The 27,810-nt window shown below is 38.0% G+C and overlaps 1 protein-coding gene across 2 annotated transcripts in view; it reads left to right on the forward strand.

Annotated features, from left to right (window-relative positions):
* LOC150099795 (alpha-2-macroglobulin-like protein 1) overlaps positions 1–27,810 on the forward strand; it is a 1,007,775-nt gene that overhangs the window by 756,985 nt on the left and 222,980 nt on the right. For both annotated transcript variants that reach the window (XM_090403789.1, XM_090403790.1), the window contains exon 25: positions 10,034–10,274. In XM_090403789.1, coding sequence (XP_090259915.1) covers positions 10,034–10,274 — 241 coding nt within the window. The remainder of the gene's footprint in view (positions 1–10,033; positions 10,275–27,810) is intronic.

Genomic DNA, 27,810 nt, shown 5'->3' on the forward strand with positions numbered 1-27,810 from the left:
CTTTTTATAATGACTTATTTTACAGTTCCAAAAATATTATTTTGCAGTTCCAGAGACATCCTCATCAGTGCAACATCATGAGAAACTTAAGTGGAGAGGAAATGGGAGAGATTTGACTGCTGGTGGAGCAAGAGGTGTTAAAGAGGTAGAGCATAAGGTATTAAATAAACTTCATGTTAATAAGACATTTGGTCCTGATGACATATTGCCATGTGTCTTAAAGGCAGCCTTGGTATATCTGTTTAACAAAAGTATGCAGCAGCATTCATCTCCCAAAGGTATGAAAAAGAGGGCAAAATTGTTCCACTTCACAAAAGTGCTGATAAGGCTGAGACTACAAATTATAGGCCAATCTGTGTATTAGGAGTTGTGGTTAAGGTGTTAGAGAGGTTGATGAGAGCTAGGATATAGAAATGGTTTGACAATAGTAGTGTTCTCTTTAAGGGTCAACATGGGGTTGTTAAAGGGAAGCCATGTTTTACCAATTTACTTCTGTACTGCTACAAAGTGATTGGCTGTCAGATAGGTATCATCAGATTGTATATGAGAGGAAAGTCACTAATAGCATGATGCATGGATCATGCTTGTTTAACTTATAAATGATATTAGGACAGGTTTAACTGGCAATCAGTATATGCAATTGACTTTGAGGCTGTTTGGTGTGAAATTGAAATGAACAGAATAGTTTATTTTATAGGCAGTTGTTATAGACCAGAAGTGTAGTGGATAGTGACTGATATGATAATTATAGGAATATGGATTGGGGAAATTAGATAATGTAGAGAATTAAAGAGAATGAATTCCTAGGAATATATTCTGTTATTCTAAACTATTTTTAGTATTTTGAGGAATAACTACCTTTGGCAACATATGATTGAAGCAACACAAGGTTTTAAAATATTAGATTTGGTGATATCCAGCCTGGGTGGTTAACGTATCTATTCTCCAGCCCAAAGGCTGCATGTTCAAATCTTGCCATGGGCTTGGATGTTTGTGATTGTCTGTGAAGATACTAGTGGCAGTGGTGTAGATGATGCAGTTTTCTGTGGTTGGTGGATTGCTGTAGAGAGCTGTAGAGTAGGTGCCCTCCCTCGATGAGTCTTTGGACTCCTCGGAGGTGTCACGTAATTTTTTTTATTTTTTGAAAAATAATACAAAAATATTAAATTTGAAATAATAATAATAATAGTAATAATATCCTTTGTAGTCAGCTAACATATAGTATAAGTAGTGTATTGTTTATGCTGCTGAAAGATCAGTTATTTTTTCAAAATTTAGTTAATAATATTAGATTAATTTATTATGGTTTTATGTGTGTATGATAAAGTTATTTAGATTTAAATAAAGCTTGTTTATTTGCTTAAAGTATATATTGTCAGTATGGTGCCAGTGTGGTAGAACAATAGTTGCTAAGATGTCCTTGAAATGGGTGAATTGAATTTTCATGGTTTTGTTCAGTGCAGTGTGTGTGTGTGTGTGTGTGTGTGTGTGTGTGTGTGTGTGTGTGTGTGTTCAATTTGAAAATTGAATGATTTGTGGAAGGAGAGGAAACTGCTGAAAGAATGTGTAGTAAGCGTTTTGAAAGTGAGTGTCATTTGGATAGAGTAGACAGTAGACTGGAAAATGCTAATATCAGAATTAATATTGAATGAACAGCAGTGGAAGGTCAGAAGATTGAAGAGGACCTCGAAAAGGGAATAGTATGCTTACGTTAAAGCATACTATTTTTGCTTTTTACCTTACTTCTTATCTCAAACAAGCAAGATCATATGAATAAACAAGAAAATAAAGTAAGGAGAAAATTTTGTATTGAGATTCTATAATAAGAGGACTACTGAATGAAAGCATGACAAAATCTTGTGCTCATGGTGTGAAAGTTAATAAAATTAGTAATACTGTCAGGATGCAAAAAAGATAAGGTGAAAGAATTAATTGTCTGGCTGGCACCAATGACCTGAGAGGTGAGAAACATTGTACGAGGGAGGATGTGAAGGCATTATTGGAAGAAGCAAAAAAGAAGAGCAAGAGGATGACAATAGAGGCGAACTGAGAAGGAGAGTGTTGATAGAAAATAAATTAATATACATGTTATGCAGAAGAAATAATGCAGTTTATTTCTTCATTTATCAAATTCAGGCCTGTGGTCTGAATTTGATAAATGGAGGAATTTATATAACACTGATAAACTGCACTTGAATGGATTTGTAGTAAAGTGTCTATATAGAGAGAGAGAGAGAGCTTTGTTCACTGAGAGTGCAGAAGTGCAAAGTCAAAAAAACTAAAGCAGTTATGAAGGATGCAGATGAGTGTGTGTGTGCACATGTACAGGCACTCATTGAATTCAGTGAGCGAGTGAGCGTGAGAATGACGAAAAACATGCAGAATCTAGTCTTTCAAGCAATAATATCAAATGAGGTAGTTAATTCAGGATGAGGTGGTTGTGGTGATATAATAATGCTAGAAATGTGGGAGGAGTTTTGGGTATTGGCTAGTGCAACCTCACCGAAGATTATAGGCATTAGTGAGACTTAGCTTACAAGAGATGATGTACTTATAGGAATAGAATGTGAAAGATTTGGTACTTTCAGGGAGTATAGAGAAGACGGGATGATGGAAGGTGATATTTCAATTTACTTGATGATATCAAGTAAATTGCAACCAAAAAGAGTAGAATGCTGGTGGACAAATGTCAGTTATTTTGAGGCAGTCAGGTGTGACATTGAATTTCAGAGGATTCCAGGGATAATGTGGAAGACATGCATCAGCAAATTAGTACAATGAGTGCAGGTCAAGTAAACAATTCAAGTAAATTATTTGAAGCAGCATGTGTGGGGGGGAGGGGGATTGGGATGGAAGAGTGATAGTCATGTGAGATAGTCAGGAGTATCTAGAAGTAGCAATATCAGATTGTATACTGAAGGGTAGGAGTTAGATGTGTGAGTAGTATCATTAAGCAAGAGGTTCAGAAAAGGAAAATGTTGTGAAGGGCATATAAGGAGAAAGATGACCAGCAAGCTCGCAAAAAAGTACGAAAGCAAAATCAGATTATGGGAAGAAATCAGCTGAGCAGACAAAAAAAAATCCCAGAGAGTTCTTTCATTATGCGGTAAGTAAGAGGAAGAATGACATGGATGGATAACATTAATGAGTATTAAAGGTAGTGAGGTAACAGATGCACACAAAATATTTAAGTTACTGAGTTACTACTTTTGTGACCAATGTATATCATCAAAGTCAGCTTACTGCTATGACAGACATGGCAGGAACTGAAGTGGGAACAGATTTCGATGAATTGGAGATGCACTTAGGATGTTGCAGAACCTCAATATAAATATGGCTGTTGGATTAAATGGGATGTCAGCTCTCATTTTATGAGAATGTGCAAGCACACTGACATTGCTCCTGACTAGTCTGTTTAAGTCTTAGTTCTGACAAAAGTTACAAGAAAATTGAAAGAGAACAAAATAATTCCTTTGCATACAAAGGCATGCCGAAAAGTTATGATAATCACAATGAAGGAATTAATGTCTTATATATATCCTAAAAAAAAGGAACAATTTATTACAATTTGATGATACATGGTAGTTAAAGGATTTTAAGATATGTTATTTTTTGCGGTTATATCAGTTGCTTTAATATCATTTTTGTTCTAGGTGTTTATCAGAATTTTTCAGCACCCCCCCCCCTTAAAGGAGACTCTAATACTGCAGTAGCAAATTACAGACCAATTCAGGAGTGCTGGTAAAAGTACTATTGATGAGAGAGAGAGAGAAAATGAAAATTCAGAAATTGGCAGATAAGAATGATGATACTTTATGAGGAGCAACATGGTTTTGTGAAGGGTCAGTCAAGCCTTACTAATTTACATACATACATACATCTTCAAGGCCCACCTTTCCTAATTGGGTTGTGGGGGCAACAGCTGCAAAAGAAACTTCCAATGGTCACGATCCTCTGCCAGCAAGCTCAGGTGTTCTGGTGGGATTCCCAAATGTGTCCACCCAAGATTTTGGATATAATCTATTCAGCGAGTCCTTGGCTTTCCATGAGGCCTCCCACCCTCTGGCTTGGCAAAGAGGGCCTGCTGATCGAGCCTCTCTTGTAACATTCTGACCAGGTGCCCATACCAACGTAACTGTGATCTCTCAACACGGAGAAGCAGCGATTGAATATTTAGGGTTTCCCGAATCGCAGAGCTTCTGACTCTGTCGAGTCTCGTCAGCCCTGCAACCCCTCAAAGGAACCTCATTTCAGCCGCTTGGATTCGTGTCCGCATTCTTTTGGTCATTACCCAACTCTCATGACCATAGGTGAGGATGGGGACATAAACTGTATTGAAGACAGCCAGCTTTGCCTTCTGGCTTAACTCCTGCTTCAATACTACCAAATGGCCAAGCTCCCGCAATATTGAGCTTGCTAAGCCAATTCGAGTATCTAGCTCTACGTCCCATTTTCCATCATTCGTGAATATGAACCCAAGGTATTTAAACTTCTCCACCTGCCTCATTGGGACTCCACTTACATGTAGAGTGCACTGAGATGGTTGTCTTGAGACAACCATCCCAGTGCACTCCACAAATGTTTCAGTCTTGGCCACACTGATTTTCATTCCGGTGTCTGCACAAACAGCTACAAACCTATCCAGGGTCCACTGAAGGTCATCTGTTTAAGAGCTAAGCAGAACTATGTCCTCTGCAAAAAACAGACATCCAATGCTACATCTTCCAATTCTGACACATTCACAGCCTCGGCTGTGCCTATCAATCCAGTCCATAAATATTATGAAAAAGAGGGGTCACAGAACACACCCTTGGCGGAGGCCAACGGAGACTGTGAAATGTTCAGACTTTGTGCTGTTTACCCTGACACAAAACTCTGGGAATTCATACAGGGACTTGATGGCAGCTAATTATTGGCCATCCACTCCATATTCCTGTACTACTTGCCAAAGTTTTCCCGAGGAACCTGGTCATATGCCTTCTCCAAGTTGACAAAACATGCGTAGACATTCTTTGCATATTCCCAAGATTTCTCAAAGACTTGCCTTAAAGTGAAGATTTGGTCAGTTGTGCTTCTACCAGGACAAAAGCCACATTGTTCTTCCTGGAACTTTGACTCAACTATGCCCCTGCACCGTCTTTCCTAGCACTTAGTATACACTTTCCCAGCAGGCTGAGCAGAGAGATGCCACAATAGTTACTGCAATCCTTCTGGTCTCCCTTCTTGAAGACTGGTATTATTATGCCTGTCTGCCATTGCTTTGGTGCTCGTCCAGATATCCAAGCAGCCTGACACACTCGAGTCAGCCAGAGAATACTGTCTCGATTTAAGGCTTTTAGCATTTCAGGCTGAATTTCATCATCGCCAGCAGCCTTGCCTGATTTTAGCGATTTTATTGCTAAATGGACCTTTTCTGCTGTGAGACTAGTCATTGCCCAAATCTGCACCTCTTGGATGTCCACAACTGCTGGGCCACCCAGGTTAAGAAGGCTCTCAAAGTATTCCCTCCATCTGTGGAGGATATCCTTCTCGGTTGTTAAAAGTGCACCATCAGAGGCCTTAATTGCCCTTGCTGTGCACAGTTTCCTCCCTCGAAGGTGGCAGATGGTCTGCCAGAATACTTTGTTTGCATTTGCATAGGATGAGTCTAATCTTTCTCCAAAGGATTCCCAAGCCTTCTGCTTTGCTGTCTTTACTGCCTCGGCAGCAGCTTTTTGTGCCTCAGCATACCGCAAACGCATCTCAGGTGACCTGACCCTAAGCCATGTTAGGTAGGACTCCTTTTTTGCCCAGACAGTTTTTTGGACTTCTTGGTTCCCCCAAGGTGTCCTTTTCTCACTGCCACTTGCCACGCCAAGCTGCTTTCTGCCACAGCATGAGAGTGCAGAGGCAGTGACAGCTGTTCTGAACAGCTTCCGCTTCTCCTCAACATCTGCAGTATGCTTGGGAATCTCTTTGAACCTGGAGGAAATGTCATCTGCAAAATTCTTCCTCACAGCCTCATTTTCCAATGTCTCCCATTTCACGCAGTATAACTGCTTAGGCTTACCAGCGTTGATGGTAGCATCTGGTTTTTGAAGCCGTAGAGTGCACACAACAAGGTGGTGGTCAGTTGACGGGTCTGCCCCTCTTCTCACGTGAACGTCCAACACTGAGGAAAATAGTTCTGCTGAGACTATAAAGAAGTCAATCAGAGACCTTTGTTCTAGTGTATCCCTGTACCAGGTATACTTATGGACTTCTCAATGCTGGAAGAAGGTATTCATTATGGACAAGCTGTTAGTACAACAGAAATCCAATAATTTCAACCCATTCACGTTACGGTCAGGGGCGCCGTTCTTCCCAACCACACCCCTCCATGTCTGGTCATCTGTTCCAACATGTGCATTGAAGTTACCCATTAGCAGGACTGATTCCATGTCTACTACCCTGTCAAAAGCAGCATCCACTTCCTCTAGGAAGGTAGAGTATTCTGACTCCAGATTAGGTGCATAGGCTTGCACCCCGGCCAGATCATGATTTTTCATCTGAAGCCTTAACACACATACCCGTTTCCTCAATGGGATCCACTCAGCAACACAGTCTGACAACTGGGGGCTTGTGAGTATCCTCACACCCACCTGAGCAAACATTGTCAGGCTCACACCAGAGTAGTAGTAGAGCTTCCACCTCTTATCCAGGTCGACAGTTCCAGAGCCTCTCCTCTTGGTCGAAGAAAGCCCGACTAAATCTAGCCGATAGCACTTGGCTTCCTCGACCAGTTCCAACTCCTTCCCTGTCAGAGAGAAGATGTTCCAGTTGCCTAAAGCCATAGTGGTGCTGTTGTCGTTGCCATTCCCGTCCTTTTGCAGAACCATTTCTTTGTGCTGCCCCTAAACACCTCCCCAAACGGGTAGTGGGCCCATTGATGGAGTTTCCTCTAGCAGAGTGCTGAGGAGTGGTGTCTAAGGGAGACTGTAACATATTTTTCGAACGGGTCCCTCTGCCTAAAACCCAAATGCATCTCTTGGTAACCCGCGCGATGAACGATGCAGAATGAACATTTTTTGATGGCCTGATCATGTTGCAGTGTTTGATAATGTCCTGTTAGCACAAGACGAAATGACACAGCAAAATAGGAAGATTCCCCTCGAATACTCTAATAGCATTCGGGTGGAGGAGCAAGAAGAAAAGAAAGAAAGAAGCAAGGGAGGAAGAGGAGGGACCAGTCTACAGATTATATAACAGATGTATATTACATGAAGTAAGGCATGGTCTAGCATCAGGTACCTCAGGTTTGCCATGACCGTACTCACTAAAGTGAGCCCCGAGAAAACTAATTTACTAACTTAGTATAATAGCAGAAAAGCTGAGCTGGATAAAGAGAATGGCTATATGATGATACTGCTGGGTTTTTAAAAGACATTTGACAGAATACCATACAAAACTCTGTTATACAAATTAAGTCAAATGGAAATGGATATGAAACTAGTGATGTGTATATGAGAGTGGCTGATGAAAAGATACCAAAAACTAGATTATGGAGGAGCAGAAGAATCCAGAAAAGAATCCAGGTGTGCTGCAAGGCTCTGTATTTGGATCACTACTGTTTAATTTGTACATAAATGAAATAGGAAATTATTTGAAGGGGAAATCTTCAGTTGTTTGGTTTGCTGATGATGCAAAATTGGGTAAGATAATAGTTAATCAAGACAATGTGGAGAGCTTGTAGGATGATTTAAATAGGCTATCAGTGTGGACAAAAGATAGTGGGTATCAGTTTAATGTGGAGAAATGCAAAGTTATGCATTTTGGGACAAATAGATTACAAGCTACAAACCACATTGATGGAACTGTACTCCAGGAAAATGTTGATGAATCTAGGGATTTAGTGGATTGCAGTGATAGAGGGTTGAAGTTTAGATGGCATACTGCTAAGGTAGCTAATGGACTTACTTGGTTATTGAAGAACACACACTTAAAATCTGTAATCTGTAGAATGTACTCTATGAGGATAGATTGAGGGTGTGTGAATTTCAGAAGTTAGTTGATATGTGAAAAAGAGGGTATATCAGTAAAGTAGGAATGAAATGGATGAACAGCGAAATAAGGCAAGCAGTATGGGAAAAGAAGTTATTTTTTTGGAATTGATATAAGATAGTCGGTGATGATCAGATACATGAAAAGTATGAAATGTAGGCTATAAAAGTGACAAACATAGTAAGGAAACAAAAGAGTCCAATATGAGATGATGTTGGCAGTTTAAGCTAAATTCAAGAAAGTCGATTTTTCTACTATGCCAAGTCCACCATACCTACTGAAGTAACAACTTTAAATACTGTGATGTGCTGTTCAGATGTTGATGCATATCTATCACTCTTTCTATTTAGTGTCAATAATACATAAAATATGAGATTAAATTGTAATACTTCAAAAATCTAAAACTAACAATCAGCATCCATATCACTTAAACCATTATAAATTATATATAAAACTAAAAAGGGGGCCAGATCTGATGGACTTTGTTAAATCTATAATAGTAAATAAACATTTTGAGAAAGATAGTTGGAACAATAGTGTATCTAAATGCAAGGATTGTCTAACCCACAATGAAGAAATGAGCCATACTGCTGGATATGAAGAAAGGAAACTGGAGATCTTGAGATGAGAGTATATTACATTCAAGGAACTTTGATGCAAATGATTGCTTGAATGGAAGGATATTGGCAAGAAAAGAAAAAGAGATAGTAGTGTCACTTTGTTATATTTTGTTCAGATTACATTTTGATTATGGTAACCAGGACTGGGGAAACGTGGAGAGAGAAAGAGAGAGAAAGTTTAGTAAGCAAAAAGAAAAGAGATAATATTATTGAGACAATTAATTGCTGAGATCCCAAATGTATACTGAAGTGATCTTCCAAAAGAGAATGTCTCTAGCAATATGATAAGTATGTGGTGAGGTGGGGGGGAAAGCAACATTTTGTGTGTGTGTGTGTATATATATATATATAGAGAGAGAGAGAGAGAGAGAGAAGGGAGAGAAATGGATTCATTTCTAGATAAGATGGACATTGCACTTGCAATGAATACATTAAGATGTAGTATGGCAGAATTTTTGTCTTGCTGGCTTTCTTGAAGAAAGCCAGCAAGGCCCCTAATAGAAACAATTCGAAAAAGCTGACTGAGTTGATTGAGACACGAACTTAGACATCCACCTTCATCTACATTCAGTGCTCTTGCTCTCTACAGGCCAACTAATGGAAACAAAGAAAGAGGAAGACCAAAAAAAAAGTTTTGGCAATACATGAGCAAACTTCTTTTGAAGATTAGGCTCATGAATCATCTGACATTTGGCATAAAGCAAAGCCTCTTGGCTCACTTTCATCCAATAGACTTTATATCCATGAGTTTTTGTTATATGAATATTTCTGTATATATTTCACTTCATACATGAATAAATGTTGATGATAATAAACATTGTGAAAAGAGATTATGCACTCTTCTCGCAGTGACTGTTTTAAGATACTGATATAATATTATATAATATTTAATTATATAAATTATATAATAATATAATGATATAATAATCAATATATAAAGGAAATATAATAAAAATAGAAATCAATTTATTAGAATGTAACTAATTTGACAATACTCTAGTAATAATTTTTCTGTATTCTTAATATTTTATATGTAGTCCTTCCATAGCTGAATTGGTAACACTGATGCCAAAAGCTGGAAAGATGATATTCATTTCTTGTTTAGGACATGTACTTTTATAAGGACTTTTTTAACTGTAGGTGAGTTAAACACTCTCATCCAGAAACTCAGAAAAACTGTCCTGCAAATGCATGTATTTGACAGACAATAGTACACTATGCAAATAGGATTAATTGATCTATTGTGGCATTTATTTAGGTTTCTATGAAGCAATTGCTTGGCTATGACAAGCAGTTGAGCTTAACACATACAGAGGAAGATGAGATGAGATATTTTATATGTGTCATGTATATATGGAATTACTCAGCAACATTTCTTTATGTTTCTCTTTCAGGGCGGTTTGAATGATGATGAAACATCATTAGCACCTGTAACAGCTTACATCACTATTGCTCTTCTAGAAGCTGGAAATATTACAGATACACAAGTCATCAATAATGCTCTCTATTGTCTTGAAGCAGAAGCAAACCCTAGTACTTATTCTCTTGCTATATTTGCTTATGCAGCTGCCCTTGCGCAGCATCCTTCTGCTGAGAATTATCTCCAACGACTTGAGAATAAAGCTATTAAGAAAGGTAAACTTGTTTTTCCTTAATTTTTTCTTACCATTTTTTCCCCGTTTCATTTTTAAATTTCTGTTCTTCTTAGCAAAATACTCAATTAATTATTGTGAGCTGCAGTCTTTACAGGTTCTTCGGTTTTTAAGGTTTGTGACTACTTTTAATGGTAGACAATATTTGCCATTATTCTTTCTGATTACAGCTAAAGGTATTGAGGGTTTATCCCTACTATCTCTTCACCCCTTCACCAAGTGAGTGAATATTTTTTGTAGTACAATATTTTTGTACTACAGTGTGACACTCTTGTTGTTTATTGATAATCATCATTATCCTTATTATTATTATACAGACTCTCCATGGAATCTGAAGTTTCATTGCAGGAAGTCTACACTAAACATCATTCACACAGTACCTGTCATGCCTCTCCTTAAACTCATTCACAAATAAAGCACCCACAGCTGCCCTTGGTAACCCATTCCATACATTCATCACTTTGCAAGCAAAAAATCGAGTCCTCAGAACTTCCAGTTGTGCATACTTGTTTTCTCCCATCTGTCATGCATTGAGAAATTTCTGTAGGTCTGCTCTATAAAATCTCTTTAGTAATTAATATGTTTGTGCATTACAAGCATATTAACTTTGTAATGCACACATGTTCAGTCTGTCATTATTAGGGAACATTCCACCATCTGGGTCACTGGTCTTGGTGTCCTATCCACCACTTTCTCATCCCAATAAACCCTTGCAAGCAGATCTCTTCATGATATAGATGGCCATATCAAAACCTTATAAAGTGGAATAATTACCTCTTAGTGTTCTCAGCACTGAGGTGAACCTTTGAACGTTTTGTCCAATTCTGCAGTATGTTCTCTGAACTTCAACCATCATTCTCAGATCCCCAGCTTCCTGCAGTCTTGTTCCATCAGTATATACTTAGCTTGTAATATTTTCATCCCAGAATGCATAACTTACACTTTTCCAAATTAATTCGCTATGCCTATCTTTTATTAGTCTATTTAAGTCATCCTGCAGGTCAGCATTATTGACTATTTGTCTTCTACAGTTTTGCATCAGCAAACAACTAAATATTCTACCCCTGAAATCATTTCCTGTATCATTAATATATTAGTTAGATAGAAGCAGTCTCAGAATAGAGCTCTCAGGCACATTATTGATTACCGGCATTCTGTTGGATTCTACTCCACCACATACTATCACTAGGTTTATATCCATTCCTTTTTTTCTGTAATTTATGTAATAGATTTCCAAGTGGTATATTAAATGCCTTTGCAAAATCTACTATCATCAATAAAGAGCCAAGATTCTATTTTTTTCTGGCAGCGTAAATTAAGTTAAGGAGATAATAATAGAGGGATCTATTATCCCCTTAACTTAATCTACTGTCATCATGGTACAACTATTTCCTTTATCCAGTGGGATTGCCACATCATCCTAAAATGTGAATTACTAAGGTAAGTCCTTCTTCTTCTCTTCAAGGATTAGGCATTTGCTTGTTCTGGCTTCACTGGTCTTCCCATCTTGCAGCTGGCTTCTCTCTCTCCCTTTCTCTTTGCCTTTGGTCTATATTTATCCACCTCTTTTGGTAGTGAATATCTCTCCATTCTAAGTAGATGCCCTTTCCATTTTTCTGTGTATTTCTTGAACTTTTCATTTACGTTGTCGATATTTAGTCTTCTTCTGATATCTTCATTTTTTATATGGTGCAATTTTGAATCACAAGTGGTGGGCAGTAGATGCCACTTTGTGTAAATGATGATGGTAGTAGCAGTTCTGTGGTGTTAGTGGATTAAAGGCTGGAGACGGAGAGTTATAGAGTAGAGTGCCCTCCCTTGATGAGTCTTTGGACTCCTTGGAGTTCTCATGTAATAATAATAATTTTGTGCATCCTTTAATTGCTGTTAAAAATCTTATTTCTGCAGCTTGTATTTTACTTTCATCTTTCTTTATAGAAGTCCATGTTTCTGAACCACATAACAGAGTGGGAGTGGCTATTATTTATAAAATTTTAATTGAGTCTTGTTTTTTATTCAATGTCCTTTTAATTGTTCCACGCATTTTCTGAAATTTCTTTTTTTTTTTTCATCTATATCTTTTAGATATATTCTGCTTCCTAAATATTTAAACTGTGTTTTTTTATTTTATTTTCTGGCTGTTTTTGATTTCATGATCTCAACCTTTAAATGCCATGACTTTTGTTTTCTTTTGTGAAAATTTTAAATTGCATTGTTGACTTATTTTGTTTATTTCATTAACTGATTTTTCAAGGTCAACTTCATTGTCTTATAATGTAATGTAATCTGATCATCTGCATACAGCATTCTATTAATAACAGTTCTTCTGGTTAACTGGATACCTTGTTTGATTTTTGCTTTTCATATTTTAATAATCTGATTAATATATATATATATATGTTACCGCTAAAGTGCGAAAACCGTTAATGTGCACATTACCTAGCTAATCTGCAGATTAACTGATTTGCTCCGTTAATGTGCAGAATCAAGAGTTTTCTGCATTTTGCCTAGGTAATGTGCACATTAACGGCTTCCATATCGTTAAAGTTCAAAAGTTTGTTTCTCTCATTTCCTTTCCCTACTCCTTCCCCCCCTCTCCCTCCACTTTTAGTTTGGTTTTTTAATAAGTAAACATAATTTTATCATATGTTTTTTTTCTTAATTGTAATAATATTTTAAACCGTTTGATTCCTTGTATTATATTAATTGATTGATGATTGATTCTATCAACTAATTTGTTGATTGTTTGATTGTATTAACTTGATTCTGTAGATATTGAAAAATAAATAAATAACATTATTTAAATATAAAGAGCTAATAAGCTTCATTTCGGCAATGAAAACATTACTTAAATTAAGGGGATATTAAATCCCACATAGTTTTAAAACCGAATAAGAAACTCAAAGATTGGAATCAGAGAGTTTCTTGCCAAATATAGTAAACTATAAAGTATCGGCGACACTAGCGTTAGCAAATGCAAGTGATCCTAGTACGTAGTACAATACCGGATGACTTGTTGCAAAGGTGGGGGAAGTTCAGATCGCTATTCTTAGGTATTTTCCATAATGTAAAAACACATTTCCTAGGAAAAGTATGCTGTTATTACATTATGGAGGGAGGTCACTACCCAGACCGGTTTCAGCCTTTTTTTGAGGCTTCATCAGTGAGTAGCTAGACCTAATACCAAAGTGTATAGCGAAAAGAACTTATATATACTCTGCGAACGAGTTATCCAAACAGGTGCAACCATTAAGTTACTTAAATATAAAGAGCTAATAAGCTTCATTTCGGCAATGAAAACATTACTTAAATTAAGGGTCCGGTATTGTACTACATACTAGGAAGATCATACTTCACAGGATCATTTCTATAGTGTGGTTAGTGTGGTTTTTCGTGAAACAAACAAACTTAGCATCTGTTCATAACCGTTGATATCGGTACGAGTCCCATCGGGCCTCACGATATATTTAACGGAGATTTACAGATCTTCCTAAACCCCGGACCGGGGCAATAATAAACACTTGCGGTGGGAATAGCTAGGCCCCCCTCGCCAGCTATGGCCAATGTTTTGCCACGCACGCGGACTCTCAGCGTCGAGACTGACGCTGATCTGAGACCCTGACTTTTGGCTAAAGCCCTGATTGACTGCGTCAGTGCGGACCAGATATTTGGATTCACTCCTTTCGGTAGTGGCAGATACCAAGTTGTAGTTAGGAGCGTCGAGACTAGGGACAAGTTGCTCAAAGGCTTTCAATGTAACGGAAAGGAAATTTTTCCGTTCATGGTGGGGAGCATTATCAAACTGCTCAAAATCTCCAGGTTCCCCTTGGAATATATACAATGTGATGAAAAAATAATCCACGAAGTGTTTGGGAAATGGGGTGTTGTTCGAAACATACAAATCTTAAACGATGCAGACAACCCCCAATGGAAGTCGGGGGAAGTAAACATCTCGCTCGAGATGAAAACAGCGGTTCCAAACTTCGTCAGCATCAGATCCGATAGGGTAATGGTAAACTACCCTGGCGTTAAGAAGCAGTGCTTCCGCTGTGGACCCTTCGACCATCTAGGAGCGAACTGCCCAAAACTGACGTGCAAAAACTGCCTAACGACAAGTCATTCGCTAGACAAATGTCTCATGGCCTGCCTCAAATGTGGTTCCAAGGACCACAAAGTTAACACCTGCCCATCAAGAACGCATGCAGAAAGGATGGGAGGTGCTATTATGCCAGTCACAGTCACCTAAGTAGAGAAGCCTACAGCTACTACAGAACAAGAGTCGGGAAACACGGATTTTCCAACTATAAACGAGGCATACGGCAAAATAACAGCTATAGAAGAAAAGGCAGAAACCATAGCCTGCACACCCAAGAAAGAGAAGCGAGAAACAGCCAATAAACAAGCTGTGTCACATGATGAAATCACTGCAGAAGGAAAAGTAAATAAAACAGAAAACATGGAGGCAAGCAGCGCCCCCTTCAAAAGACCTCTGAGTCCAGAGGAAAAAGAGATGAAAAAAATAAAACCAGCAGAAACAGAAGAATTGGAGACTCCTCATGCAAAAGCAGGGGAGACTCTAAAGCATCTAGTTAAAGGTATCCCTGGGGTGGCAGGAAAATTTCAAGATGCCATAGTGAGAATAGGGGAACCTGAGCTCCTCCTCACTGGGAAATATGGTCCAAACGTAGTTAGTGCAAAATGGGGTGACATATTTGTTGAAGACATCAGCCAAATCACCCCTGAGCAAGTACAGCTAGCCATGGACATAGATGAGGAGGCGGCATCGGCGTTCTTCATAGCTCTCTTTAAATTAGACATGGCCAAGGGAAGTGAGGTGGCTAAAAGAATAATGACTGCCCACAAAAAGCGACAGTCACAATAACCATCCCATGGCTTCCCATCCACAGCAATAGTTCTCCAGTTCCAACAGGTGGGGGAGGGCCTGAGAACCTGAGCGCCGAAGGCCTACAGCGAGGCAGTGCAGCTTCTTGAGAGCTGCATCACTTAGGCCAGACCCTTTTCCCCCCACCTTTCTTTTTTTTTGGTTTCCAGTTCTTTCTATAGTTTTATTTTCTCTGTACTTTTTGTTTTTGTTCCATGTTTCCTTTTAAGGATTTTTCCTTTTCTTCTAAAGTGAAAAATCAACGACCGTTTTAGAATCGCCCCTGGGGGGCAAACAGCTAAAACAGGTCAACTGAGGCCTCTTTTACCTACCCGACTACTATGCACTCTATCTTTATTTCCTCTCCTACTATCTGCTGACTCTCAGTCTATCTTACTCTACAGGCCGATGATGAAGATTTGTTGAACTCACAAATTATTATAGGATCACTTGCATTTGCTAACGCTAGTGTCGCCGATACTTTATAGTTTACTATATTCGGCAAGAAACTCTCTGATTCCAATCTTTGAGTTTCTTATTCGGTTTTAAAACTATGTGGGATTTAATATCCCCCTAATTTAAGTAAAATAACATTATGTTAATTTAAGCATACAGAAACATTGCTGTTGTTCCAGCAAAGATCTTATTTTCACTTTAACGAGTGCCTAGTAGGTAATGTGCAGATTACCTAGGTAATTTGAGAAATGAAACAATTTTCCGCACATTAACGGACCACCGTAGTTAATCTGCACAATACCTAGATAATCTGCAGAATAACTGATTTCTGCACTTTAGCGGTAACATATATATATATTGAACAGAGTGATAAGCTACATCCCTGTCCATCACTTTGATTAATCTCTTCTGTTAATTTATTACCTAATTGTAACTGTATTTTTGTATCTTTGTATAAACTTTGTATAGCCTGTACCAAATGTAATGGATATCCTTGTTTTTTCATTATATTTCATAATTTTTCTCTGTGTATATTATCAAAAACTTTCTCATAATCTATAATGGCCAGATGAATCTCAAAATTAAATTCTCGTCTTTTTTCAATAATTTGTTGTAAACTCCCTACTGACCGATGTGGATGAAATCGCGAAACCAAATTGCACTTCTTATCCATGTTATTCAATAGGTGTTAGAGAATCGTATCCAGATTTAGCTGAATGTCTATAGATATCCTGGCTAGTTGGGGTGTTAACACATAAATATTGTGTATGCACAATCTTACATGTCTGAAGCCATTTTTTTCTTCTGAGAGTCGATTGTTTGCAATATTTCTTAGTCTTTTATTCAGGATTTTACTGTAAATTCTGTAACCTGTATTTAATAGTCTGATTGCTCTGTAATTTCCAGAATAATCTCTGTCTCTGTTCTTAAATGTAGATATAACCTTAGCTTTTGACCAATCTGATGGAACCTCACATTTCCTCCAATAATTATTTATTAATTTTAAGAATCTGTGATGTAAATATTCTCCACCATATTTCCAAAGCACTGTATTTATGCCATCTAATCCAGTTGAATTTCTATTTTTTGATACCTTTATTGCTTCTTTTAGTACTTCTAATCTAATGGGTTCTATATCAGTACAGATTTCTTCATTAATGTTTTTTGATATTAAATTTGGGTCAGACCATCTTCTTCCCTTCACATATTAGGCTTAGTGGCCTGTTACAGGGCTATCCTTAGCCCTTCTTAGCCATACCGGTCCCAAGGATAAGGTGGCTACCCCTATACCTCCCGGTCTGTCCTATGTCTGTAGATGCGTGTGTTCATGGGGCTGGTTTGCCTGCTTGCAGGAGGAAAAACCCCAGATAAACAGGGGAGAAAAACCCTGCAGCCCAATCCCAAGACTGGGCTGCTATGTCTGAGAAAGATCCTTAAGCTCCTCACGTCGGCAACGGGAATCAAACCCAGGACACTCCTTTCCCAGGCATATGGTTGTGAAGCACATAGCCACTCGGCTTACCACGCGGACCATAAATTCTTATAATGTTCTATCCATTGTTTCTCTTGTATTATGTTGATTTATGCTGTATCTCCTTTTTCATTGTTTAATTTCCATAATATTTATTATTATTATCCTAAGATTCCCTTGGAATCACAGATTTATCCAGGAGGTCTCTTTGCTTACAGACACAGCTCATTATACCATGTCTTAAACACATTCTAATTCTCTGCAGACACCATGCTCTCAGGTAATGCGCTGCAGTCATTCATAAATCTCCATGCAAAAACCTGCATCTCACTTCCATGCTCACATCCTGCTTATATGGCTTGCAGGGATGACATCTTTTTCTTCCTCAATCTCCCACCGTTTAAGCCAGCCTAGTTGGCCAAGGGGTTAGTGTAGCCATCCTCCAGCCAAGAGGCTGTGGGTTCAAATCCAACCAAAGGCACAGATGCTTGTGATCGTCCTACTAACCAATTGCCATATTTGCTGCTGCAAACCTGTGTCCTGGTGCAGTATGACTTTTCATATCTTTGCACCATAAAAATCAAATAAAAAAAATCCCACCATTTCATGAAAAGCCTCTTCAACATTAATCTTATAACAACACCTTACCAACTTGTACATCTCTATCACATCATCCCTCTTGCTCCTATCCTCTAGACATCCCAGCTTTGTTTTCCAAATATCTAAAATCTTACATTTTACAACAATGAACTGATATCCCCACTCCTGTGCCAATTCACTCAGTCTATTCAAGTCTTGTAAATCCACAACATCTGCTTTACTCCTCATAGTTCGTCTGAACTTAGCATCATCTGCAAACAACTGAATATCCCCATTCAAATCTTCTCCAATCATTCACATACAAGTTAAACATCAATGGCCCTAAAACAGATCCCTGAGGCACACCACTAGTGACTTTCTTCTTCTTCTGGGATATTTCTCCCGAATACACAACTTCCTGATACCTATCAGATAAGCAATCTCCAATCCAGTGCACTAATCTAGTATCCAATCCTATCTTCTCTAGTTTAAATATCAACTTATCATGCAGTAATCTATCCAAAGCCTTTGCAAAGTCTGAGTATACTACCTTAGTGTATCCATCTCCCACATCCAAAGCTGCTGTCACCATAGTGTAATAAGTAAGTAGATTACTAAAAAATGGCCTCCCTTTAATAAATCCATGCTGTCCATCAAAGATAATACCATTTTTTCAATGAATTTTTTCATTGTTTACCCAATTCTGTATCCTGATTCTCACCAGTCTTTCAAACACTTTAGCCATAACACAATGCAGCAGTTCTCCTTATACTATTTTCTCCATTCATTGCCAACTTATCATGGTTGTTCCTAGTTTGGCTGGCTACATATCAAAAGAACTCCCTGGGATTTTTTTTTTTTTCTTTTTTGGCTTCATCAGCTAACTATTGCTCATACTGAACTTTTGCTACTCTTACCAACTGAGTTACCCTCCTTGCCTGTTCTTTGTATACCTCATGGAATTGATTATTACCACTCCTCTTATGTTGCTTCCATAATGAATTTTTTTTCTCTGCATTGTATGCTTAATCTCTGCATTCAACCATTTCACACCTACCTTATTTAACCTTCTGATCTTTTGAATACCTTTAGACATTGCTTCTACTGGATAGTTTTTGAATAGCACCTTGCAGCACTCATCTTTTTTCCATCAAACTCCTCATTTCATGCTATAGTTGCAAGCTGTGTCCTGTGCTTTTCATAATCACCAGCCATTTGATCATCTCATCCTCTGATGAGATGATCAAATCCAATACCCTCAGTCCTCATGTGACCTCTTTTACATACTGTCTGAGGTAGTTGTCCCTCAAAAACTCAAGAAACTAATTTTTTTTACTACAAGTTTTGTCTCATCATCTCAGTCTATATTGCCATAATTAAAATCACCTGTAATGATCACCCTTTTCTTATTTACTAGGATAATTTGTTTATGCATTTCCTGGCCACAATCATCCACGTTACCAGGTCTATAGCAACACGTTACCAGGTCTATAGCAACATCCAACAAAGTATTTCATTCTGTTTTACCTTTATCTCACATGATACTGCCTCAAAACCATTACCACTATTTCCCTGTTGCTCTACCATCAGTAGCACTCCTTGTCCCTTTTTTATCCTTTCTGTCTTCACAAAATACATCATGCCTTTCCATCTATATTCCTGTGAGAATGTCATCCTCATCCAACCATATCTCACTTATTCCAACAATTTTTGGCTGAACAGATATGATCAATACATCCTTTGCATTTCTCTTGCTTTTGATACTTCTAGCATTCATATACCAACATCTTATTCCTGGATCTATAACAAGTTTCACTGATACCATTTATTAGATGTGACTTCTCCATACTTTCCATGAGCCATTTCTTTTTCTCTTTACTCATTTCAGAACTCAAACTGTTTTCCCTACATCCCCCAGGTCATCCTCTTTCCTTTTTGTAGAGAAAATAGTTGGATTTGACAAGGGTTATGGGACGAGTAAAGAGAAAAAGACAACACATTCACCTTGTCTTGGAGTATCAACCTTTCTCACTAGTGTTTTCCCCCCTGTCCACATGTCATTTCCCTATTTGTCTTGCACACTTATTCTCTACACTCATGTTATCCACTTCTTCATTCATAATCACCATTTCAATCTCCCCTTCCTTACTCCCCTGCTCTTTCACATTGCATCTTAGTTGATTAGATTTATTCTCTGCACTCATTACTTCCAGGAGTACTTGGAGAGACTGCCAGTAGTCTCACCAAACGACTCACATCAAAACCATTCAAATTCAGTCTATCACTCTTATACAGTTAAATCTTCCTTCAAACTCATTCCACACATTAAAAAACTGCACTCCTTTCTCTTCATGCATTTCCACTAACACATCATTCATGATTCTTGCAGTTGATCTCATCTCATCATTGTCATACTTGGGCAATACAGTGACTACTTTTCTTATCATACGATTATCTTTTATCCTTCTCAACAACCTTCTGATATACAATCTTAAATTCTCCTTGTTCCCAGTCAAGTAATTTGTACCAATTTCTTTGCTCACTTTTTCCTCATATCCATTTCTTCAATCACTATTAATTTTACCTCCAGGAAAACAAACCTTGTGCATCTTCTCATTTATCACGCCTCTGATAATCAAATCGCCATACAATGCCACTTGCTGGTCTTCCATACCATTTTCATACCAACATCACTTGTTTTTGTGTTCTTTACTCTTCCATGCATATCTACAATTCTCTTAGATTCACTCCACATCTGCCTCATTTCTTGGCTCATCTTCACCAACTCAGCTTTCAAATCTTGCATCCTTTTTTGTTAAAAGTCACTTTCACTGTTGGATGTTTTTTCCCACTTGGTTAGACTATAATAAATTTAGTTTAATCCTTTATCCAAGTGTAAGCAAACAAAGTTTGCGCCTGAAGTATCTTCAGGACTGAAGCAACTCATGGTAAAGGTGGACCAAGCTCTCATCACTCCTTGTCTTAGTAACTCCCATAATGCAAAGCACATCTCCTTGCAGACATGTATAATGCTATGCATTAAGGGAAGGGCCACTACCCAGACCAGATTCGACCTTTATTGAGGTCTCGTCAGTGGGAGCCAGACCCAGAGGTGGTGATACCAAGGTGGAAGCAATGGAGAAGTCATATTTACCTATAGGAGTTGCCAAAAGGTGTCTCACCTTATTATTAAATTACTCTGGATTTAGATAAAGATGTTGGAAGTTTTTTCCCACTTGGTTAGACTACAATAAATTTAGTTTAATCTTTTACCCAAGTGTAAGCAAACAAAGTATGCACCTGAAAGTATCTTCAGGACTGAGGCAACTCACAGTAAAGGTGGACCAAGCTCTCATCGCTTGTCTTATTATCTCCCATAATGCAAAGCACATTTCCTTTAGGACATGTATAATGCTATGCATTAAGGGAAGGGCCACTACCAGACCGATTTCGACCTTTATTGAGGTCTCATCAATGGGAGCCAGACCCAGAGGTGATGATACTAAGGTGGAAGTAATGGAGAAGTCATAATTACCTATACGATTTGCCAAAAGGTGTCTCACCTTATTATTAAATCACTCTGGATTTAGTGAAAGATGTTGGAAGTTTTTTCCCCACTTGGTTAGACTATAATAAATTTAGTTTAATCCATTATCCAAGTGTAAGCAAACAAAGTTTGCACCTGAAGTATCTTCAGGACTGAGGCAACTCGTGGTAAAGGTGGACTAAGCTCCTCTCATCACTTGTCTTAGTATCTCCCATAATGCAAAGCACATTTCCATACTGACATGTATAATGCTATGCATTAAGGGAAGGGCCACTATGACACCAGTTTCGACCTTTATTGAGGTCTCATCAGTGGGAGCCAGACCCAGAGTGATGATACTAAGGTGGAAGTAATGGAGAAGTCATATTTACATATACAAGTTGTCAGAAGGTGTCTCTCCTTATTATTAAATCAATCTGGATTTAGCTAAAGATGTTGCAAGTATCTTCAGTCCTGAGGATACTTCAGGCACCAATTTTGTTTGCTTACACTTGGATAAAGGATTAAACTAAATTTATTATAGTCTAACCAAGTGGAAATAAACTTCCAACATCTTTCTTTAAATCCAGAGTGATTTAATAATAAGGTGAGACTAGTATAGGTAAATATGACGTCTCCATTACTTTCACCTTAGTATCATCATCTCTAGGTCTTTTTCCCATTGACAAGACCTCAATAAAGGTCGAAACTGGTCTGGATAGTGGCCCTTCCCTTAATTCATAGCATTATACATATCCGCAAGGAAATGTGCTTTGCATTATGGGAGATACTAAGACAAGTGATGAGAGGAGCTTAGTTCACCTTTACCACGAGTTTCCTCAGTCCTGAAGATACTTCAGGCTCAAACTTTGTTTGCTGACACCTGGATAAAGGATTAAACAAAATTTATTATAGTCACTCTCACTATTTTATTATCATTCACACACACTGGTTTGCCGTTAATCCTGCTTGCCAACTTGCCATTAATTGCACTCTGTTTTTCAACATCATTATTGCTCACTTTATCATTAATTTCACTCTGTTTTTCAATGTCATTTTCACCCTCTTTATCATCAATGAAACTCTTTTCCTCACTATCACTTCCACACACTATCTGAACATTAGCAAAATCTTCAACTGCCATGTCAGTTATGATGCCATTTCCCCACTCATATTTAAATTATTTAAACTTATATTTAAGTAAGCCTCATGATATATGACAATATCGTTTATCCTACATACTCACACTTGTTGTTTTCTCTTATTTGACCTCTCTACATAAATATTTGCAACATCTTCCCACACATATAATACTATATTGCATCATATCATTTTTGAAAAATCTACAGTGTTCTCTTTGTGTCTGTTTTGCAGATCTACACAATGATTTGCCCTTCACCTGCATGTTGAATGGTTTTGTAAACATTCTTAAATAAACAAGCCCACCCACTACAAACACTTCAAGTGCACAACTTCTACTGTAACTCTTACACATATATAAAGATGTCTGTTTCTAACAGGAATAAACATGGAAGGATATAATATTTTTTTTGAAGACAAAGGCAAGGGGCAGATAATGACTTTTTATTTATTTATTTTTATTTTTATTTTTTTTGAATGGTTGAATGGTTTTATAAACATTCTTAAATAAACAAGCCCACCCACTACAAACACTTCAAGTGCACAACTTCTACTGTAACTCTTACACATATATAAAGATGTCTGTTTCTAACAGGAATAAACATGGAAGGATATAATATTTTTTTTGAAGACAAAGGCAAGGGGCAGATAATGACGTTTTATTTATTTATTTTTATTTTTATTTTTTTTGAGGTAGTATGGTGTGAGGTAGATGTGAAGGGGAGGAAATATTTACTTGAATGTTGCTATCAGACATGGTAATGTGGAGGGTAGGAGAAGGAAATTTTGACAGGAAAATAAGAAAACATTGAGCATTATGGGTAATTTAATTATGGTAAATATAGAGTGGAATGAAGCAGTGGACAAACAGAATGAATTTCTTCACTTCTGTGAGAAAGGGATATATATGTGACTCTATAAGGCTTGTATTTATGACAAACTTGGGAGACACTCTGCATGCATATCATGGAATGGGGAATCAGATGGAAAGGAGAACAATGTTCTTCAGGCCATACTTGGAAGTAGCACAAGATCGTGGGAGACCCAAACTATCAAAACAATATCTATCATACCTCTTCTTGAATTCATTTACAGACGAAGAACTCACAACTAAGTAAGGCAATGCATTCCACTCATTCAACACCCTCCTGGTGAAAAACCTCATTCTCACACCCTTGTTAACCACGCTTTTTCCTTAATTTCCAGGGATGACCTCTTGTTCTTCTATCACTATCACACAGCTGAAACATTTCCACTGCATCAATCCTATAAAAACCTTTCAGTAATTTAAATGTTTCTATCATATCCCCTCTTCTCCACCTATCAACCAACCTCTGCAATCCACAAGCTCTCAATCTATCAATGTAGGAAGCATTTTTTACATCACTCACCAACTTAGTCACTCTCCTCTGAACCCCCTCCACAACCTCCTCATCTCCAAGGAATCCAGGTGACCAGACCTGAGCACAGTAATCCAAATGTGGAAGTATCAAAGCTTTATAAAGGGAAATAATAACCTCTTTATCTCTGGATGTTAGTGTGTTCCTCAATAACCAAGTAATTCTATGTGCAATCTTGGATACCTTAGCAATGTGTCCCCTGAACTTCATCTCCCTATCCACCAACACCCCTAAGTCCTTAGCCTCATCAATCTCTTAGAGTACCGTTCCATCAATGTAGTACACAGATGGTAATCTTTTAATCCCAAAATGTATAACTTTACACTTTTCCACATTGAACTGACATCCATTCCTTTTGCCCATTTTGCCATCTTATTTAAATCATCCTTATTTAAATCGCCTCCATAGCACAATTGGAAGAACGACGGTACATTGCGCCCTGCGATTGGAATAGGCCTAAGTTCGATTCTCGTCGCGACAGGAGGAATCTTTATCTGGACGATTTTCAAGCGAAGGCGAGTTAGCTGATCTCATATAGAGGTAGCAGGGGTTTTTCTCCCAGAAACTCAGGTTTTTCATCCTGCATACAGACAAATCGGCCCTTCAGAACACATGCAATTTACAGACAAAAAATACTAGTGGTGGTGGTGGTGGGCGGTAGATGGCGTTGATTGAGATAATTCGTAGTAGAGGTTCGGTGTAGTGGTTGAGACAGTTGTATCAGTTGAAACAGTTGTAGGTGTCCTCCCGCGATGAGTCTTCGGACTCCTTGGAGGTGTCAGGAATAATAATAATAATAATCCTGCAAATTCTCAACATCAGCTTGATTTTTTATTGTGCTATCCAACTTTGCATCATCAGCAAACAACTGAAAATCTCCCTTTAAGCCATTTCCTATTTCATTTATGTACAAATTAAACAACAATGGCACAAGCACAGAGCCCTGAGGCTCTGTGCTTGGGCCATTGTTGCATAACAATTTTTCCATGTTACGTAACTAATTTGCGTAATGTGTAGCCATTCCCCTTGTCCAACACAGATGTCATTCTATTATAAAAAGTTAATAAATTGCTAAGACAGGATTGACCTTTAACAAAACCATGTTGGCCTCTATAGAGTAGCATATTCTGATCCACCCATTCTTTAATTCTGTCCTTAACCAACTTTTCAAATACTTTTACCATCACTCCCGAGATGGTAATTGGTCTGTAATTAACTACTCTAGTCTTAGAGCCACCTTTATGCAAAAGAACCACTTTGCCTTCCTTCCACTCCCTTGGGACCATACCAGAGTTCAAACTTAAGTTAAATAATCAAGTAAGAGGCATTGACAATTCCTTTGCACATTCGCACAACACCAGAGCTGGTATTCCATCTTAACCTACAGCAGTGTTTGCATTTAAATTCTGCAATATACTAAGTACCTCTGATTTATTAACTTCAATTCTCACATTAGTTATTACTGCAGGTACTGTGATAGCCTCACTTGGGTGATAGAATTTGGAAAAGTAATCACTCAGTAACTTTACTATTACATCTGAATTGGTCACCTCAATACCATCAGTACCCACTAAAGTTATCCTTCCAAAGTCATTCTTCCTTTTACTTGCCACATAGTGGAAGAACTCTTTGGGATTATCCTTGATCTCTTTGGCTAAGGTCTTCTCATAATCTGATTTAGCTTTTCTTACTATGCTGGTAACCTTTCTAGCTTGAGCCTTGTACTGCTCATGGGTGTAGTGATCACCTTTTTCCTTGTAAATTCTCCATAACATTTTATTTTTTTGCAGATCAAGCCTGATAGTACTTCTCATCCATCTAACGCCAGCCCTGTTTGTCTTTCTGACCATGGAAATACATTCTGATATTGCCTTCCTCAGATACCTGCTGATTATATTCCATGTACTGCTAACATCTTTCCCATGCAATATGTTCTGCCATTGGAATGGCTTTAAGCTCACTCCGAAGCTTGTTATAATTATCTAACCTGTAGTTCCATATATACCCCTTCTTAAGAGAAAAATCCACAAATTTGCAATTTCCCAAGTCAATACCACATGATCTCTCTCACCAATTGGAGGTAACGAGGACACCTTACTTATGCATATGTCCTCTGAACCTATGACCAGGTCCAACACTCTCACACCACGAGTCCCTTCGGTTATGTGCTTTTCAAGTAAGTATCTCTTAGAAGGTGTATGAATTCCATTTCCTTTTTGCCATGTGATATTTCCTCCTTGCTGATGCATGAATTCAGTATCACCCCCTGGCCTATAGCAGCAACCAACTGTATATTTGGTTGCATTTGTCACTATTTCACACCAGACTGTCTCAAATGAACTATCATTCCATGTCTATCCTCTTGATATACTGCTTTCTTTGGTTGTAACTAATCAACTAACTAATGTCAAAAATTCTTCCCTCTTATTTCGAATGCTTCTTGCATTAGTGTACAAAAATTGCAGATTCCATTTAGTTCTTGTATCAGCTTTAGAACCGATATACATTCTACTAATTTCAGTAGTCCCATGCTGATTTTTATCCACTCTATTCTTCAAATTCTTCCGCAAAAAAAGGATCAACAAATATACATTCACTCCCAGGGCCATGAATTAATTTTGGAGTGAATATACATTTGTTCCCCAGTTTTTTTTTTTTTTTTTGGGGGGGGGGGAGCAGAATTGGCATAAACTATGTGAAAATAAGGGGGGAGGAATGGATAGCAAAATATGCTACTGCACAGGGCAGCAAAGTTCCTAGGGGTGGCCCTGTTCACTGCATAAGTTTCTACCTCTTACACTCAACCTTTTCAATTTTAGTTTCCCTGCCCAATTACTTCAACTTGTTCAGAAAACAGTAACTTCTTCAAACGCTTATGCCTTCCATGTTTAGATGCAACCCATTTCTTGCATACCGCTGCCTTCAAACACACTCCAGACATTCACAAATTCCAGACCACTTTTTTTGCACATGCTTGCAATTGTATTATTCATTATCATCACTCGTCTACTTAACTCATAATTGTCAAAACGAGGCAGCGCACACACACACACACTATCCTCCCTTTGACGCTTTTCTGCTTCACGGTATCTAACAATGTTCTTAAATTTTTTGCTACCTGATTAATACTACCACTCAGATCATTTGTACCCATTATAACTATCATGATTTCTGCATCATGCCCTCTCTTTATTGCTAAAGTCACTCTCTCTATTGTGCTGCCAGCCAAGCACTCCGCAGGCATACCGCTCTCCATACCTTTAATCATAGAATCACCATATATATTGTACCACTCATAACTTCATTCAAATTCAAAGAAATGTCACTCACGACCTCATTTTCTACACTATTCATCATGACTCTCCCAGTTTCATTACTTTCCCTCAACACTCTTTTACTTACTCCCTCACTTTCATGACATCTCATTTCTTCTAGACCTCTTGTACTTTTATTTCTGTTGACTCACAATCACTTCCATACTATTTATTACTTCATCATTCACCAAAGTCTCCCCCTTACTTAAATCTGTTCTAGTTACTTCAGCTAAAGTAATCTCCATAGACCTAATTTCTCTATTCAACACATTTAACTCACTCTTAATATCCTGAACCTCCTTACTGAGCACTTCCATTTCTTCTTGCAGGAGATGAAGGTCGCTTTTAATTTTCATGAACTCCTGCTGAAGCTCTTCTGCTACAGTCCTGACATTGCATCCATTCCTAATCACTCTAATCTATCTAGACACTTTTCACAAACGTCAACATTTTCATTCTTCTCGTTCACCTAAACAGTCCACAGATCCTTCACACTTCTCGGTGCATACATATAGCAGTTTCCGCAATGCATCCACTGCGAAAAATCAAAGGCAGAGCTAGACTTTCATGCAGAAGTCTTCTGTGCTGCTGACATATGTTTCCTTATGGATGCCATCTTTAGACGCTGAAGTAGTGTAACAAACAAGTAGCGAAACCACAATATAAACAACAAAGTTTCAACTTTGTTGTTATATTGTATCCACACTTGTATCCAACTGAAGCACAATTTGAGACAAAAAGTCTCATTATA

Source organism: Typopeltis vanoorti, chromosome 14 (assembly GCF_054136105.1).
Source record: "Typopeltis vanoorti isolate ZY-2024b chromosome 14, IOZ_Tvanoo_1.0, whole genome shotgun sequence".
NCBI classification, from domain to species: Eukaryota; Metazoa; Arthropoda; class Arachnida; order Uropygi; family Thelyphonidae; genus Typopeltis; species Typopeltis vanoorti.